This window comes from Coregonus lavaretus (assembly GCF_964263955.1).
Source record: "Coregonus lavaretus genome assembly, chromosome: 11".
NCBI lineage: Eukaryota > Metazoa > Chordata > Actinopteri > Salmoniformes > Salmonidae > Coregonus > Coregonus lavaretus.
The window spans coordinates 60,875,653-60,892,233 of NC_139998.1; the positions used below are offsets into that span (position 1 = coordinate 60,875,653).

Below are 16,581 nucleotides of genomic sequence, written 5' to 3' on the forward strand. Positions count from 1 at the left end.
TGGTGTCGTCTGCGTAGAGGTGGATCTGAGAGTCACCAGCAGCAAGAGTGACATCATTGATATACACAGAGAATAGAGTCGGCCTGAGAATTGAACCTGTTGGCACCCCCATAGAGACTGCCAGAGGTCCAGACAACAGGCCCTCCGATTTGACACATTGAACTCTATCTGAGAAGTAGTTGGTGAACCAGGCGAGGCAGTCATTTGAGAAACCAAGGCTATTTAGTCTGCCAATAAGAATGCGGTGATTGACGGAGTCGAAAGCCTTGGCCAGGTCGACGAAGACTTCTGCACAGTAGTCTTTTATCGATCGCGGTTATAACGTCGTTTAGGACCTTGAGCGTGGCTGAGGTGCACCCATGACCAGCTCGGAAACCAGATTGCATAGGGGAGAAGGTACGGTGGGATTCGAAATGATCGGTGATCTGTTTGTTAACTTGGCTTTAAAATACTTTCGAAAGGCAGGGCAGGATGGATATAGGTCTATCAGTTTGGATCTAGAGTGTCACCCCCTTTTGAAGAGGGGGATGACCGCGGCATCTTTCCAATCTCTGGGGATCTCAGACGATACGAAAGAGAGGTTGAACAGGCTGGTAATAGGGATTGCGACAATTTCGGCGGCTAATTTTAGAAAGAAAGGGTCCAGATTGTCTAGCCCAGCTGATTTGTAGGGGTCCAGATTTTGCAGCTCTTTCAGAACATCAGCTGTCTGAATTTGGGTGAAGGAGAAGCGGGGGGGGGGGCATGGGCAAGTTGCAGCGGAGGGTGCAGAGCTGGTGGCCGGGGTAGTGTTGTAGAGCTGGTGGCCGGGGTAGGGGTAGCCAGGTGGAAAGCAGAGGAGGGTGCAGAGCTGGTGGCCGGGGTAGGGGTAGCCAGGTGGAAAGCAGAGGAGGGTGCAGAGCTGGTGGCCGGGGTAGGGGTAGCCAGGTGGAAAGCAGAGGAGGGTGCAGAGCTGGTGGCCGGGGTAGGGGTAGCCAGGTGGAAAGCAGAGGAGGGTGCAGAGCTGGTGGCCGGGGTAGGGGTAGCCAGGTGGAAAGCAGAGGAGGGTGCAGAGCTGGTGGCCGGGGTAGGGGTAGCCAGGTGGAAAGCAGAGGAGGGTGCAGAGCTGGTGGCCGGGGTAGGGGTAGCCAGGTGGAAAGCAGAGGAGGGTGCAGAGCTGGTGGCCGGGGTAGGGGTAGCCAGGTGGAAAGCAGAGGAGGGTGCAGAGCTGGTGGCCGGGGTAGGGGTAGCCAGGTGGAAAGCAGAGGAGGGTGCAGAGCTGGTGGCCGGGGTAGGGGTAGCCAGGTGGAAAGCAGAGGAGGGTGCAGAGCTGGTGGCCGGGGTAGCCAGGTGGAAAGCAGAGGAGGGTGCAGAGCTGGTGGCCGGGGTAGGGGTAGCCAGGTGGAAAGCAGAGGAGGGTGCAGAGCTGAAATGTCAACAATGATACAGAGAAACAAAACAAACAACACATGTTCTAGACATAAGGGCCAGTTATAATCTACATGGCCCCGTTCTGGGTCAAATCCATGGAATCAGAGGGGATTGAATTCAAACTGAAATCCCTTCCTGGCTTTAATCTGGCTGTGTATACAATAAAACAATACAATACAATATACAATACCTTGGACCATTTACAATATGTGTGGTTGATTTTAATGGTATCTTAATACCATGACATTCTACAGATCCTAATGTTTTGAAAGTCTTTTAACTGAACGTCATACTCCTGAAGTTTTACAGCGTAACGGTAAAATGCCCCAGTAGGTGTATAATGTAACCTACTGTATCATCAATACCACAGCATGGCAAAAAATATTACAGGAAGCTCATTAACAGCACTTGGAGTGAGCATACATTATACACCTATCATTTATATTACTGTACTTCCAAAGCTCTGTAGCAGTAGCGTCAAGCTAGCCTGGTTATATACAGCTCTGTAGCAGTAGCATCAAGCTAGCCTGGTTATATACAGCTCTGTAGCGTCAAGCTAGCCTGGTTATATACAGCTCTGTAGCAGTAGCGTCAAGCTAGCCTGGTTATATACAGCTCTGTAGCAGTAGCGTCAAGCTAGCCTAGTTATATACAGCTCTGTAGCAGTAGCGTCAAGCTAGCCTGGTTATATACAGCTCTGTAGCGTCAAGCTAGCCTGGTTATATACAGCTCTGTAGCGTCAAGCTAGCCTGGTTATATACAGCTCTGTAGCAGTAGCGTCAAGCTAGCCTGGTTATATACAGCTCTGTAGCATCAAGCTAGCCTGGTTATATACAGCTCTGTAGCAGTAGCGTCAAGCTAGCCTGGTTATATACAGCTCTGTAGCAGTAGCGTCAAGCTAGCCTGGTTATATACAGCTCTGTAGCAGGAGCGTCAAGCTAGCCTGGTTATATACAGCTCTGTAGCAGTAGCGTCAAGCTAGCCTGGTTATATACAGCTCTGTAGCATCAAGCTAGCCTGGTTATATACAGCTCTGTAGCAGTAGCGTCAAGCTAGCCTGGTTATATACAGCTCTGTAGCATCAAGCTAGCCTGGTTATATACAGCTCTGTAGCAGTAGCATCAAGCTAGCCTGGTTATATACAGCTCTGTAGCATTAAGCTAGCCTGGTTATATACAGCTCTGTAGCAGTAGCGTCAAGCTAGCCTGGTTATATACAGCTCTGTAGCAGTAGCATCAAGCTAGCCTGGTTATATACAGCTCTGTAGCGTCAAGCTAGCCTGGTTATATACAGCTCTGTAGCAGGAGCGTCAAGCTAGCCTGGTTATATACAGCTCTGTAGCAGTAGCATCAAGCTAGCCTGGTTATATACAGCTCTGTAGCAGGAGCGTCAAGCTAGCCTGGTTATATACAGCTCTGTAGCAGTAGCGTCAAGCTAGCCTGGTTATATACAGCTCTGTAGCGTCAAGCTAGCCTGGTTATATACAGCTCTGTAGCAGTAGCGTCAAGCTAGCCTGGTTATATACAGCTCTGTAGCATCAAGCTAGCCTGGTTATATACAGCTCTGTAGCAGGAGCGTCAAGCTAGCCTGGTTATATACAGCTCTGTAGCATCAAGCTAGCCTGGTTATATACAGCTCTGTAGCAGTAGCGTTAAGCTAGCCTGGTTATATACAGCTCTGTAGCAGTAGCGTTAAGCTAGCCTGGTTATATACAGCTCTGAAGCAGTAGCGTCAAGCTAGCCTGGTTATATACAGCTCTGTAGCAGTAGCGTCAAGCTAGCCTGGTTATATACAGCTCTGTAGCAGTAGCATCAAGCTAGCCTGGTTATATACAGCTCTGTAGCAGTAGCGTCAAGCTAGCCTGGTTATATACAGCTCTGTAGCAGTAGCGTCAAGCTAGCCTGGTTATATACAGCTCTGTAGCAGTAGCGTCAAGCTAGCCTGGTTATATACAGCTCTGTAGCAGTAGCATCAAGCTAGCCTGGTTATATACAGCTCTGTAGCATCAAGCTAGCCTGGTTATATACAGCTCTGTAGCATCAAGCTAGCCTGGTTATATACAGCTCTGTAGCAGTAGCATCAAGCTAGCCTGGTTATATACAGCTCTGTAGCAGTAGCATCAAGCTAGCCTGGTTATATACAGCTCTGAAGCAGTAGCATCAAGCTAGCCTGGTTATATACAGCTCTGTAGCATCAAGCTAGCCTGGTTATATACAGCTCTGTAGCAGTAGCGTTAAGCTAGCCTGGTTATATACAGCTCTGTAGCAGTAGCGTCAAGCTAGCCTGGTTATATACAGCTCTGTAGCAGTAGCATCAAGCTAGCCTGGTTATATACAGCTCTGTAGCAGTAGCATTAAGCTAGCCTGGTTATATACAGCTCTGTAGCAGTAGCATTAAGCTAGCCTGGTTATATACAGCTCTGTAGCATTAAGCTAGCCTGGTTATATACAGCTCTGTAGCAGTAGCGTCAAGCTAGCCTGGTTATATACAGCTCTGTAGCAGTAGCGTCAAGCTAGCCTGGTTATATACAGCTCTGTAGCAGTAGCGTCAAGCTAGCCTGGTTATATACAGCTCTGTAGCATCAAGCTAGCCTGGTTATATACAGCTCTGTAGCAGTAGCGTCAAGCTAGCCTGGTTATATACAGCTCTGTAGCAGTAGCGTCAAGCTAGCCTGGTTATATACAGCTCTGTAGCAGTAGCGTCAAGCTAGCCTGGTTATATACAGCTCTGTAGCAGTAGCGTCAAGCTAGCCTGGTTATATACAGCTCTGTAGCAGTAGCGTCAAGCTAGCCTGGTTATATACAGCTCTGTAGCAGTAGCGTCAAGCTAGCCTGGTTATATACAGCTCTGTAGCAGTAGCATCAAGCTAGCCTGGTTATATACAGCTCTGTAGCAGTAGCATCAAGCTAGCCTGGTTATATACAGCTCTGTAGCATCAAGCTAGCCTGGTTATATACAGCTCTGTAGCGTCAAGCTAGCCTGGTTATATACAGCTCTGTAGCGTCAAGCTAGCCTGGTTATATACAGCTCTGTAGCAGTAGCGTCAAGCTAGCCTGGTTATATACAGCTCTGTAGCAGTAGCATCAAGCTAGCCTGGTTATATACAGCTCTGTAGCAGTAGCGTCAAGCTAGCCTGGTTATATACAGCTCTGTAGCGTCAAGCTAGCCTGGTTATATACAGCTCTGTAGCAGTAGCATCAAGCTAGCCTGGTTATATACAGCTCTGTAGCGTCAAGCTAGCCTGGTTATATACAGCTCTGTAGCATCAAGCTAGCCTGGTTATATACAGCTCTGTAGCATCAAGCTAGCCTGGTTATATACAGCTCTGTAGCGTCAAGCTAGCCTGGTTATATACAGCTCTGTAGCAGTAGCATCAAGCTAGCCTGGTTATATACAGCTCTGTACCAGGAGCGTCAAGCTAGCCTGGTTATATACAGCTCTGTACCAGGAGCGTCAAGCTAGCCTGGTTATATACAGCTCTGTAGCAGTAGCGTCAAGCTAGCCTGGTTATATACAGCTCTGTACCAGGAGCGTCAAGCTAGCCTGGTTATATACAGCTCTGTAGCAGTAGCGTCAAGCTAGCCTGGTTATATACAGCTCTGTAGCAGTAGCATCAAGCTAGCCTGGTTATATACAGCTCTGTAGCATCAAGCTAGCCTGGTTATATACAGCTCTGTAGCGTCAAGCTAGCCTGGTTATATACAGCTCTGTAGCGTCAAGCTAGCCTGGTTATATACAGCTCTGTAGCAGTAGCATCAAGCTAGCCTGGTTATATACAGCTCTGTAGCGTCAAGCTAGCCTGGTTATATACAGCTCTGTAGCATCAAGCTAGCCTGGTTATATACAGCTCTGTAGCGTCAAGCTAGCCTGGTTATATACAGCTCTGTAGCAGTAGCGTCAAGCTAGCCTGGTTATATACAGCTCTGTAGCGTCAAGCTAGCCTGGTTATATACAGCTCTGTAGCAGGAGCGTCAAGCTAGCCTGGTTATATACAGCTCTGTACCAGGAGCGTCAAGCTAGCCTGGTTATATACAGCTCTGTAGCGTCAAGCTAGCCTGGTTATATACAGCTCTGTAGCGTCAAGCTAGCCTGGTTATATACAGCTCTGTAGCAGTAGCGTCAAGCTAGCCTGGTTATATACAGCTCTGTAGCATCAAGCTAGCCTGGTTATATACAGCTCTGTAGCAGGAGCATCAAGCTAGCCTGGTTATATACAGCTCTGTAGCATCAAGCTAGCCTGGTTATATACAGCTCTGTAGCAGGAGCATCAAGCTAGCCTGGTTATATACAGCTCTGTAGCAGTAGCGTCAAGCTAGCCTGGTTATATACAGCTCTGTAGCGTCAAGCTAGCCTGGTTATATACAGCTCTGTAGCAGTAGCATCAAGCTAGCCTGGTTATATACAGCTCTGTAGCGTCAAGCTAGCCTGGTTATATACAGCTCTGTAGCAGGAGCATCAAGCTAGCCTGGTTATATACAGCTCTGTAGCAGTAGCGTCAAGCTAGCCTGGTTATATACAGCTCTGTAGCGTCAAGCTAGCCTGGTTATATACAGCTCTGTAGCAGGAGCATCAAGCTAGCCTGGTTATATACAGCTCTGTAGCGTCAAGCTAGCCTGGTTATATACAGCTCTGTAGCAGTAGCGTCAAGCTAGCCTGGTTATATACAGCTCTGTAGCGTCAAGCTAGCCTGGTTATATACAGCTCTGTATCAGTAGCGTCAAGCTAGCCTGGTTATATACAGCTCTGTAGCAGTAGCGTCAAGCTAGCCTGGTTATATACAGCTCTGTAGCATCAAGCTAGCCTGGTTATATACAGCTCTGTAGCGTCAAGCTAGCCTGGTTATATACAGCTCTGTAGCGTCAAGCTAGCCTGGTTATATACAGCTCTGTAGCAGTAGCGTCAAGCTAGCCTGGTTATATACAGCTCTGTAGCAGGAGCGTCAAGCTAGCCTGGTTATATACAGCTCTGTAGCAGTAGCGTCAAGCTAGCCTGGTTATATACAGCTCTGTAGCGTCAAGCTAGCCTGGTTATATACAGCTCTGTAGCGTCAAGCTAGCCTGGTTATATACAGCTCTGTAGCAGTAGCGTCAAGCTAGCCTGGTTATATACAGCTCTGTAGCGTCAAGCTAGCCTGGTTATATACAGCTCTGTATCAGTAGCGTCAAGCTAGCCTGGTTATATACAGCTCTGTAGCAGTAGCATCAAGCTAGCCTGGTTATATACAGCTCTGTAGCAGGAGCGTCAAGCTAGCCTGGTTATATACAGCTCTGTAGCAGTAGCGTCAAGCTAGCCTGGTTATATACAGCTCTGTAGCGTCAAGCTAGCCTGGTTATATACAGCTCTGTAGCAGTAGCGTCAAGCTAGCCTGGTTATATACAGCTCTGTAGCGTCAAGCTAGCCTGGTTATATACAGCTCTGTAGCATTAAGCTAGCCTGGTTATATACAGCTCTGTAGCAGTAGCATCAAGCTAGCCTGGTTATATACAGCTCTGTAGCAGTAGCATCAAGCTAGCCTGGTTATATACAGCTCTGTAGCAGTAGCATCAAGCTAGCCTTGTTATATACAGCTCTGTAGCAGTAGCATCAAGCTAGCCTGGTTATATACAGCTCTGTAGCAGTAGCATCAAGCTAGCCTGGTTATATACAGCTCTGTAGCAGTAGCATCAAGCTAGCCTGGTTATATACAGCTCTGTAGCAGTAGCGTCAAGCTAGCCTGGTTATATACAGCTCTGTAGCAGGAGCGTCAAGCTAGCCTAGTTATATACAGCTCTGTAGCGTCAAGCTAGCCTGGTTATATACAGCTCTGTAGCATCAAGCTAGCCTGGTTATATACAGCTCTGTAGCAGTAGCGTCAAGCTAGCCTGGTTATATACAGCTCTGTAGCAGTAGCGTCAAGCTAGCCTGGTTATATACAGCTCTGTAGCAGTAGCGTCAAGCTAGCCTGGTTATATACAGCTCTGTAGCATCAAGCTAGCCTGGTTATATACAGCTCTGTAGCAGGAGCGTCAAGCTAGCCTGGTTATATACAGCTCTGTAGCAGTAGCGTCAAGCTAGCCTGGTTATATACAGCTCTGTAGCAGTAGCATCAAGCTAGCCTGGTTATATACAGCTCTGTAGCGTCAAGCTAGCCTGGTTATATACAGCTCTGTAGCAGTAGCATCAAGCTAGCCTGGTTATATACAGCTCTGTAGCAGTAGCATCAAGCTAGCCTGGTTATATACAGCTCTGTAGCAGTAGCATCAAGCTAGCCTGGTTATATACAGCTCTGTAGCAGTAGCGTCAAGCTAGCCTGGTTATATACAGCTCTGTAGCAGTAGCGTCAAGCTAGCCTGGTTATATACAGCTCTGTAGCAGTAGCATTAAGCTAGCCTGGTTATATACAGCTCTGTAGCATCAAGCTAGCCTGGTTATATACAGCTCTGTAGCAGTAGCGTCAAGCTAGCCTGGTTATATACAGCTCTGTAGCAGTAGCATTAAGCTAGCCTGGTTATATACAGCTCTGTAGCAGTAGCGTCAAGCTAGCCTGGTGTTATATAGCTGGTTTTATACAGCACAGCTCTGTATTATCTGGAGATGTCGGGCTCTGGTTTGGGCACCATGGTGACACTGACATAAAGCCTCATAACTCCACTATATACTGTATGTCTGATTTGAATTTAGGTTGAGATTGATTAGAATTTCTGTTGGAAACCAGTGGTAGACCAGGTCATATGGATGTAATTAGCTGGTTGACAGGTCATGTGGATATAATTAGCTGGTTGACAGATCATATGATGTGATTAGCTGGTTGACAGGTCATGTGGATGTGATTAGCTGGTTGACAGGTCATGTGGATGTGATTAGCTGGTTGACAGGTCATGTGGATGTGATTAGCTGGTTGACAGGTCATGTGGATGTGATTAGCTGGTTGACAGGTCATATGATGTGATTAGCTGGTTGACAGGTCATGTGGATGTGATTAGCTGGTTGACAGGTCATGTGGATGTGATTAGCTGGTTGACAGGTCATGTGGATGTGATTAGCTGGTTGACAGGTCATGTGGATGTGATTAGCTGGTTGACAGGTCATGTGGATGTGATTAGCTGGTTGACAGGTCATGTGGATGTGATTAGCTGGTTGACCGGTCATGTGGATGTGATTAGCTGGTTGACCGGTCATGTGGATGTGATTAGCTGGTTGACAGGTCATGTGGATGTGATTAGCTGGTTGACAGGTCATGTGGATGTGATTAGCTGGTTTACAGGTCATGTGGATGTGATTAGCTGGTTTACAGGTCATGTGATGTGATTAGCTGGTTGACAGGTCATGTGATGTGATTAGCTGGTTGACAGGTCATATGATGTGATTAGCTGGTTGACAGGTCATGTGGATGTGATTAGCTGGTTGACAGGTCATGTGGATGTGATTAGCTGGTTGACAGGTCATGTGGATGTGATTAGCTGGTTGACAGGTCATGTGGATGTGATTAGCTGGTTGACAGGTCATGTGGATGTGATTAGCTGGTTGACAGGTCATGTGGATGTGATTAGCTGGTTGACAGGTCATATGATGTGATTAGCTGGTTGACAGGTCATGTGGATGTGATTAGCTGGTTGACAGGTCATATGGATGTGATTAGCTGGTTGACAGGTCATGTGGATGTGATTAGCTGGTTGACAGGATGTTTCAGTGGTGTGGAACCCATAATTACCCTATAGGCCACGCTGAGTTCATGTTGTTCTCTAGTTGTCCTTATGATCACAGAGCGTTTGATTCCGATCATTCTGAACACTGCTCTGCCTGTGTCTCGATTACTAAACACCAGCCATTCTCCTGTCCCTCCCCCTCTCTGCCCCACCCTTCCTCTCCCCTCTCCGCCCCACCCCTCCTCTCCCCCACCCCTCCTCTCCCCCTCTCCGCCCCATCCCTCCCCCTCTCTGCCCCACCCCTCCTCTCCCCCTCTCCGCCCCACCCCTCCCCTCCCCACCCCCTCTCCGCCCCACCCCTCCTCTCCCCTTCTCCGCCCCACACCTCCCCTCCCCCTCTCCGCCCCACCCCCTCCACAGCGGTATCAGACCTGGATGTAGAGTGGAAGTTATCAGACCACTACGTGTCTCCATGGCTCCTCCAGAGGAATGTGTTCCTACCCTCCAGCAGACCACCATGTCTCCAGGAGCTGCACCGCACCGCACAGCAGAGCCTCAGGGCCATGCACAGAGGTACACACACACACACCCCTAACACATGCACACACACACACGCACACACACATTGTGCATAAGTTAGGTATTAAGCAGTGACCATCATTCAGTCAATAGTAATTAACCAATCATCTACTGGATCTGCGATATCTATCTACACTCCTCTACTCTGTCTTTGCTTGTCTGTGAAATATATTTTATGTTCAGAGGTTTGTTTTCATGCATGTCTTTTTGTTTTGCCTCGTTCCTCTTAAAGGCTTTTCAGGGAGACGAGCCTCCCGCCGTAAAGACCTGTATCTCCTATTTGTAGAAAGTAACATACAAGCGCCATCTAGTGTATCAATAGAAACACAACACTCCAGATAGTATGGTGATATTACAGTAGGATGGGGATAGTAGATATAGTACAGTAGGATGGGGATAGTAGATATAGTACAGTAGGATGGGGATAGTAGATATAGTACAGTAGGATGGGGATAGTAGATATAGTACAGTAGGATGGGGATAGTAGATATAGTACAGTAGGATGGGGATAGTAGATATAGTACAGTAGGATGGGGATAGTAGATATAGTACAGTAGGATGGGGATAGTAGATATAGTACAGTAGGATGGGGATAGTAGATATAGTACAGTAGGATGGGGATAGTAGATATAGTACAGTAGGATGGGGATAGTAGATATAGTACAGTAGGATGGGGATAGTACAGTAGGATGGGGATAGTGGGGATAGTACAGTAGGATGGGGATAGTAGATATAGTACAGTAGGATGGGGATAGTAGATATAGTACAGTAGGATGGGGATAGTAGATATAGTACAGTAGGATGGGGATAGTAGATATAGTACAGTAGGATGGGGATAGTAGATATAGTACAGTAGGATGGGAATAGTAGATATAGTACAGTAGGATGGGGATAGTAGATATAGTACAGTAGGATGGGGATAGTAGATATAGTACAGTAGGATGGGGATAGTACAGTAGAATGGGGATAGTAGATATAGTACAGTAGGATGGGGATAGTAGATATAGTACAGTAGGATGGGAATAGTAGATATAGTACAGTAGGATGGGGATAGTAGATATAGTACAGTAGGATGGGGATAGTAGATATAGTACAGTAGGATGGGAATAGTAGATATAGTACAGTAGGATGGGGATAGTAGATATAGTACAGTAGGATGGGGATAGTAGATATAGTACAGTAGGATGGGGATAGTACAGTAGGATGGGGATAGTAGATATAGTACAGTAGGATGGGGATAGTAGATATAGTACAGTAGAATGGGGATAGTAGATATAGTACAGTAGTATGGTGATATTACAGTAGGATGGGGATAGTAGTTATAGTACAGTAGTATGGGGATAGTAGATATAGTACAGTAGTATGGTGATATTACAGTAGGATGGGGATAGTAGATATAGTACAGTAGTATGGGGATAGTAGATATAGTACAGTAGGATGGGGATAGTAGATATAGTACAGTAGGATGGGGATAGTAGATATAGTACAGTAGGATGGGGATAGTAGATATAGTACAGTAGGATGGGATAGTAGATATAGTACAGTAGGATGGTGATAGTACAGTAGAATGGGGATAGTAGATATAGTACAGTAGAATGGGGATAGTAGATATAGTACAGTAGGATGGGGATAGTACAGTAGGATGGGGATAGTAGATATAGTACAGTAGGATGGGGATAGTACAGTAGAATGGGGATAGTAGATATAGTACAGTAGTATGGGGATAGTACAGTAGGATGGGGATAGTAGATATAGTACAGTAGTATGGGGATAGTAGATATAGTACAGTAGTATGGGGATAGTACAGTAGGATGGGGATAGTAGATATAGTACAGTAGTATGGGGATAGTAGATATAGTACAGTAGGATGGGGATAGTACAGTAGGATGGGGATAGTAGATATAGTACAGTAGGATGGGGATAGTAGATATAGTACAGTAGGATGGGGATAGTAGATATAGTACAGTAGGATGGGGATAGTACAGTAGAATGGGGATAGTAGATATAGTACAGTAGGATGGGGATAGTACAGTAGTATGGGGATAGTAGATATAGTACAGTAGTATGGTGATATTACAGTAGGATGGGGATAATAGATATAGTACAGTAGGATGGGGATAGTAGATATAGTACAGTAGTATGGGGATAGCAGATATAGTACAGTAGGATGGGGATAGTAGATATAGTACAGTAGGATGGGGATAGTAGATGTAGTACAGTAGGATGGGGATAGTAGATATAGTACAGTAGGATGGGGATAGTAGATATAGTACAGTAGGATGGGGATAGTAGATATAGTACAGTAGGATGGGGATAGTAGATATAGTACAGTAGAATGGGGATAGTAGATATAGTACAGTAGGATGGGGATAGTAGATATAGTACAGTAGGATGGGGATAGTAGATATAGTACAGTAGGATGGGGATAGTAGATATAGTACAGTAGGATGGGGATAGTAGATATAGTACAGTAGGATGGGGATAGTAGATATAGTACAGTAGGATGGGGATAGTAGATATAGTACAGTAGGATGGGGATAGTAGATATAGTACAGTAGGATGGGGATAGTAGATATAGTACAGTAGGATGGGGATAGTAGATATAGTACAGTAGGATGGGGATAGTACAGTAGGATGGGGATAGTAGATATAGTACAGTAGGATGGTGATAGTACAGTAGAATGGGGATAGTAGATATAGTACAGTAGAATGGGGATAGTAGATATAGTACAGTAGGATGGGGATAGTACAGTAGGATGGGGATAGTAGATATAGTACAGTAGGATGGGGATAGTACAGTAGAATGGGGATAGTAGATATAGTACAGTAGTATGGGGATAGTACAGTAGGATGGGGATAGTAGATATAGTACAGTAGTATGGGGATAGTAGATATAGTACAGTAGTATGGGGATAGTACAGTAGGATGGGGATAGTAGATATAGTACAGTAGTATGGGGATAGTAGATATAGTACAGTAGGATGGGGATAGTACAGTAGGATGGGGATAGTAGATATAGTACAGTAGGATGGGGATAGTAGATATAGTACAGTAGGATGGGGATAGTAGATATAGTACAGTAGGATGGGGATAGTACAGTAGAATGGGGATAGTAGATATAGTACAGTAGGATGGGGATAGTACAGTAGTATGGGGATAGTAGATATAGTACAGTAGTATGGTGATATTACAGTAGGATGGGGATAATAGATATAGTACAGTAGGATGGGGATAGTAGATATAGTACAGTAGTATGGGGATAGCAGATATAGTACAGTAGGATGGGGATAGTAGATATAGTACAGTAGGATGGGGATAGTAGATGTAGTACAGTAGGATGGGGATAGTAGATATAGTACAGTAGGATGGGGATAGTAGATATAGTACAGTAGGATGGGGATAGTAGATATAGTACAGTAGGATGGGGATAGTAGATATAGTACAGTAGAATGGGGATAGTAGATATAGTACAGTAGGATGGGGATAGTAGATATAGTACAGTAGGATGGGGATAGTAGATATAGTACAGTAGTATGGGGATAGTAGATATAGTACAGTAGGATGGGGATAGTAGATATAGTACAGTAGGATGGGGATAGTAGATATAGTACAGTAGGATGGGGATAGTAGATATAGTACAGTAGGATGGGGATAGTAGATATAGTACAGTAGGATGGGGATAGTAGATATAGTACAGTAGGATGGGGATAGTAGATATAGTACAGTAGGATGGGGATAGTAGATATAGTACAGTAGGATGGGGATAGTACAGTAGTATGGGGATAGTAGATATAGTACAGTAGGATGGGGATAGTAGATATAGTACAGTAGGATGGGGATAGTAGATATAGTACAGTAGTATGGGGATAGTAGATATAGTACAGTAGTATGGGGATAGTAGATATAGTACAGTAGGATGGGGATAGTAGATATAGTACAGTAGGATGGGATAGTAGATATAGTACAGTAGGATGGGGATAGTAGATATAGTACAGTAGTATGGTGATAGTAGATATAGTACAGTAGGTTGGGGATAGTAGATATAGTACAGTGGATGGGGATAGTAGATATAGTACAGTAGGATGGTGATAGTAGGTATAGTACAGTAGTATGGTGATATTACAGTAGGATGGGATAGTAGATATAGTACAGTAGGATGGGGATAGTAGATATAGTACAGTAGGATGGTGATAGTAGATATAGTACAGTAGTATGGTGATAGTAGATATAGTACATTAGTATGGGGATAGTAGATATAGTACAGTAGGATGGGGATAGTAGATATAGTACAGTAGGATGGGGATAGTAGATATAGTACAGTAGGATGGGGATAGTAGATATAGTACAGTAGGATGGGGATAGTAGATATAGTACAGTAGTATGGGGATAGTACAGTAGGATGGGGATAGTAGATATAGTACAGTAGTATGGGGATAGTAGATATAGTACAGTAGGATGGGGATAGTAGATATAGTACAGTAGGATGGGGATAGTAGATATAGTACAGTAGGATGGGGATAGTAGATATAGTACAGTAGGATGGGGATAGTAGATATAGTACAGTAGGATGGGGATAGTAGATATAGTACAGTAGGATGGGGATAGTAGATATAGTACAGTAGGATGGGGATAGTAGATATAGTACAGTAGGATGGGGATAGTAGATATAGTACAGTAGGATGGGGATAGTAGATATAGTAGAGTAGGATGGGGATAGTAGATATAGTACAGTAGTATGGTGATATTACAGTAGGATGGGGATAGTAGATATAGTACAGTAGGATGGGGATAGTATATATATTACAGTAGGATGGGGATAGTAGATATATTACAGTAGGATGGGGATAGTAGATATAGTACAGTAGGATGGGGATAGTAGATATAGTACAGTAGGATGGGGATAGTAGATATAGTACAGTAGGATGGGGATAGTAGATATAGTACAGTAGGATGGGGATAGTAGATATAGTACAGTAGGATGGGGATAGTAGATATAGTACAGTAGGATGGGGATAGTAGATATAGTACAGTAGGATGGGGATAGTAGATATAGTACAGTAGGATGAGGATAGTAGATATAGTACAGTAGGATGAGGATAGTAGATATAGTACAGTAGTATGGGGATAGTAGATATAGTACAGTAGGATGGGGATAGTAGATATAGTACAGTAGGATGGGGATAGTAGATATAGTACAGTAGGATGGGGATAGTAGATATAGTACAGTAGGATGGGGATAGTAGATATAGTACAGTAGTATGGTGATATTACAGTAGGATGGGGATAGTAGATATAGTACAGTAGGATGGGGATAGTATATATATTACAGTAGGATGGGGATAGTAGATATATTACAGTAGGATGGGGATAGTAGATATAGTACAGTAGGATGGGGATAGTAGATATAGTACAGTAGGATGGGGATAGTAGATATAGTACAGTAGGATGGGGATAGTACAGTAGGATGGGGATAGTAGATATAGTACAGTAGTATGGGGATAGTAGATATAGTACAGTAGGATGGGGATAGTAGATATAGTACAGTAGGATGGGGATAGTAGATATAGTACAGTAGGATGGGGATAGTAGATATAGTACAGTAGGATGGGGATAGTACAGTAGGATGGGGATAGTAGATATAGTACAGTAGTATGGTGATATTACAGTAGAATGGGGATAGTAGATATAGTACAGTAGAATGGGGATAGTAGATATAGTACAGTAGGATGGGGATAGTAGATATAGTACAGTAGGATGGGGATAGTAGATATAGTACAGTAGGATGGGGATAGTAGATATAGTACAGTAGGATGGGGATAGTAGATATAGTACAGTAGGATGGGGATAGTAGATATAGTACAGTAGGATGGGGATAGTAGATATAGTACAGTAGGATGGGGATAGTAGATATAGTACAGTAGGATGGGGATAGTAGATATAGTACAGTAGGATGGGGATATTACAGTAGGATGGGGATAGTAGATATAGTACAGTAGGATGGGGATAGTAGATATAGTACAGTAGGATGGGGATAGTAGATATAGTACAGTAGGATGGGGATATTACAGTAGGATGGGGATAGTAGATATAGTACAGTAGGATGGGGATAGTAGATATAGTACAGTAGGATGGGGATATTACAGTAGGATGGGGATAGTAGATATAGTACAGTAGTATGGTGATATTACAGTTGGATGGGGATAGTAGATATAGTACAGTAGGATGGGGATAGTAGATATAGTACAGTAGGATGGGGATTGTAGATATAGTACAGTAGTATGGGGATAGTAGATATAGTACAGTAGTATGGTGATATTACAGTAGGATGGGGATAGTAGATATAGTACAGTAGGATGGGGATAGTATATATAGTACAGTAGGATGGGGATAGTAGATATAGTACAGTAGGATGGGGATAGTAGATATAGTACAGTAGGATGGGGATAGTAGATATAGTACAGTAGGATGGGGATAGTAGATATAGTACAGTAGGATGGGGATAGTAGATATAGTACAGTAGGATGGGGATAGTAGATATAGTACAGTAGGATGGGGATAGTAGATATAGTACAGTAGGATGGGGATAGTAGATATAGTACAGTAGGATGGGGATATTACAGTAGGATGGGGATAGTAGATATAGTACAGTAGGATGGGGATAGTAGATATAGTACAGTAGGATGGGGATAGTAGATATAGTACAGTAGGATGGGGATATTACAGTAGGATGGGGATAGTAGATATAGTACAGTAGGATGGGGATAGTAGATATAGTACAGTAGGATGGGGATATTACAGTAGGATGGGGATAGTAGATATAGTACAGTAGGATGGGGATAGTAGATATAGTACAGTAGGATGGGGATAGTAGATATAGTACAGTAGGATGGGGATTTTACCCCTGAGGGGCCCCCGTGTTGAGGATCAGCGTGGCAGATGTGTTGTTACCTAACCTTACCACCTGGGG

General features: G+C 44.4%; 1 protein-coding gene across 1 annotated transcript in view; it reads left to right on the forward strand.

Moving 5' to 3' along the window:
* LOC311137617 (actin remodeling regulator NHS-like) overlaps positions 1–16,581 on the forward strand; it is a gene marked incomplete at both ends in the record, with an annotated part of 198,350 nt that overhangs the window by 59,455 nt on the left and 122,314 nt on the right. The window contains one exon of the mRNA XM_084172119.1: positions 9,456–9,608. Within this exon, the coding sequence (XP_084028245.1) occupies positions 9,456–9,608 (153 nt within the window). The remainder of the gene's footprint in view (positions 1–9,455; positions 9,609–16,581) is intronic.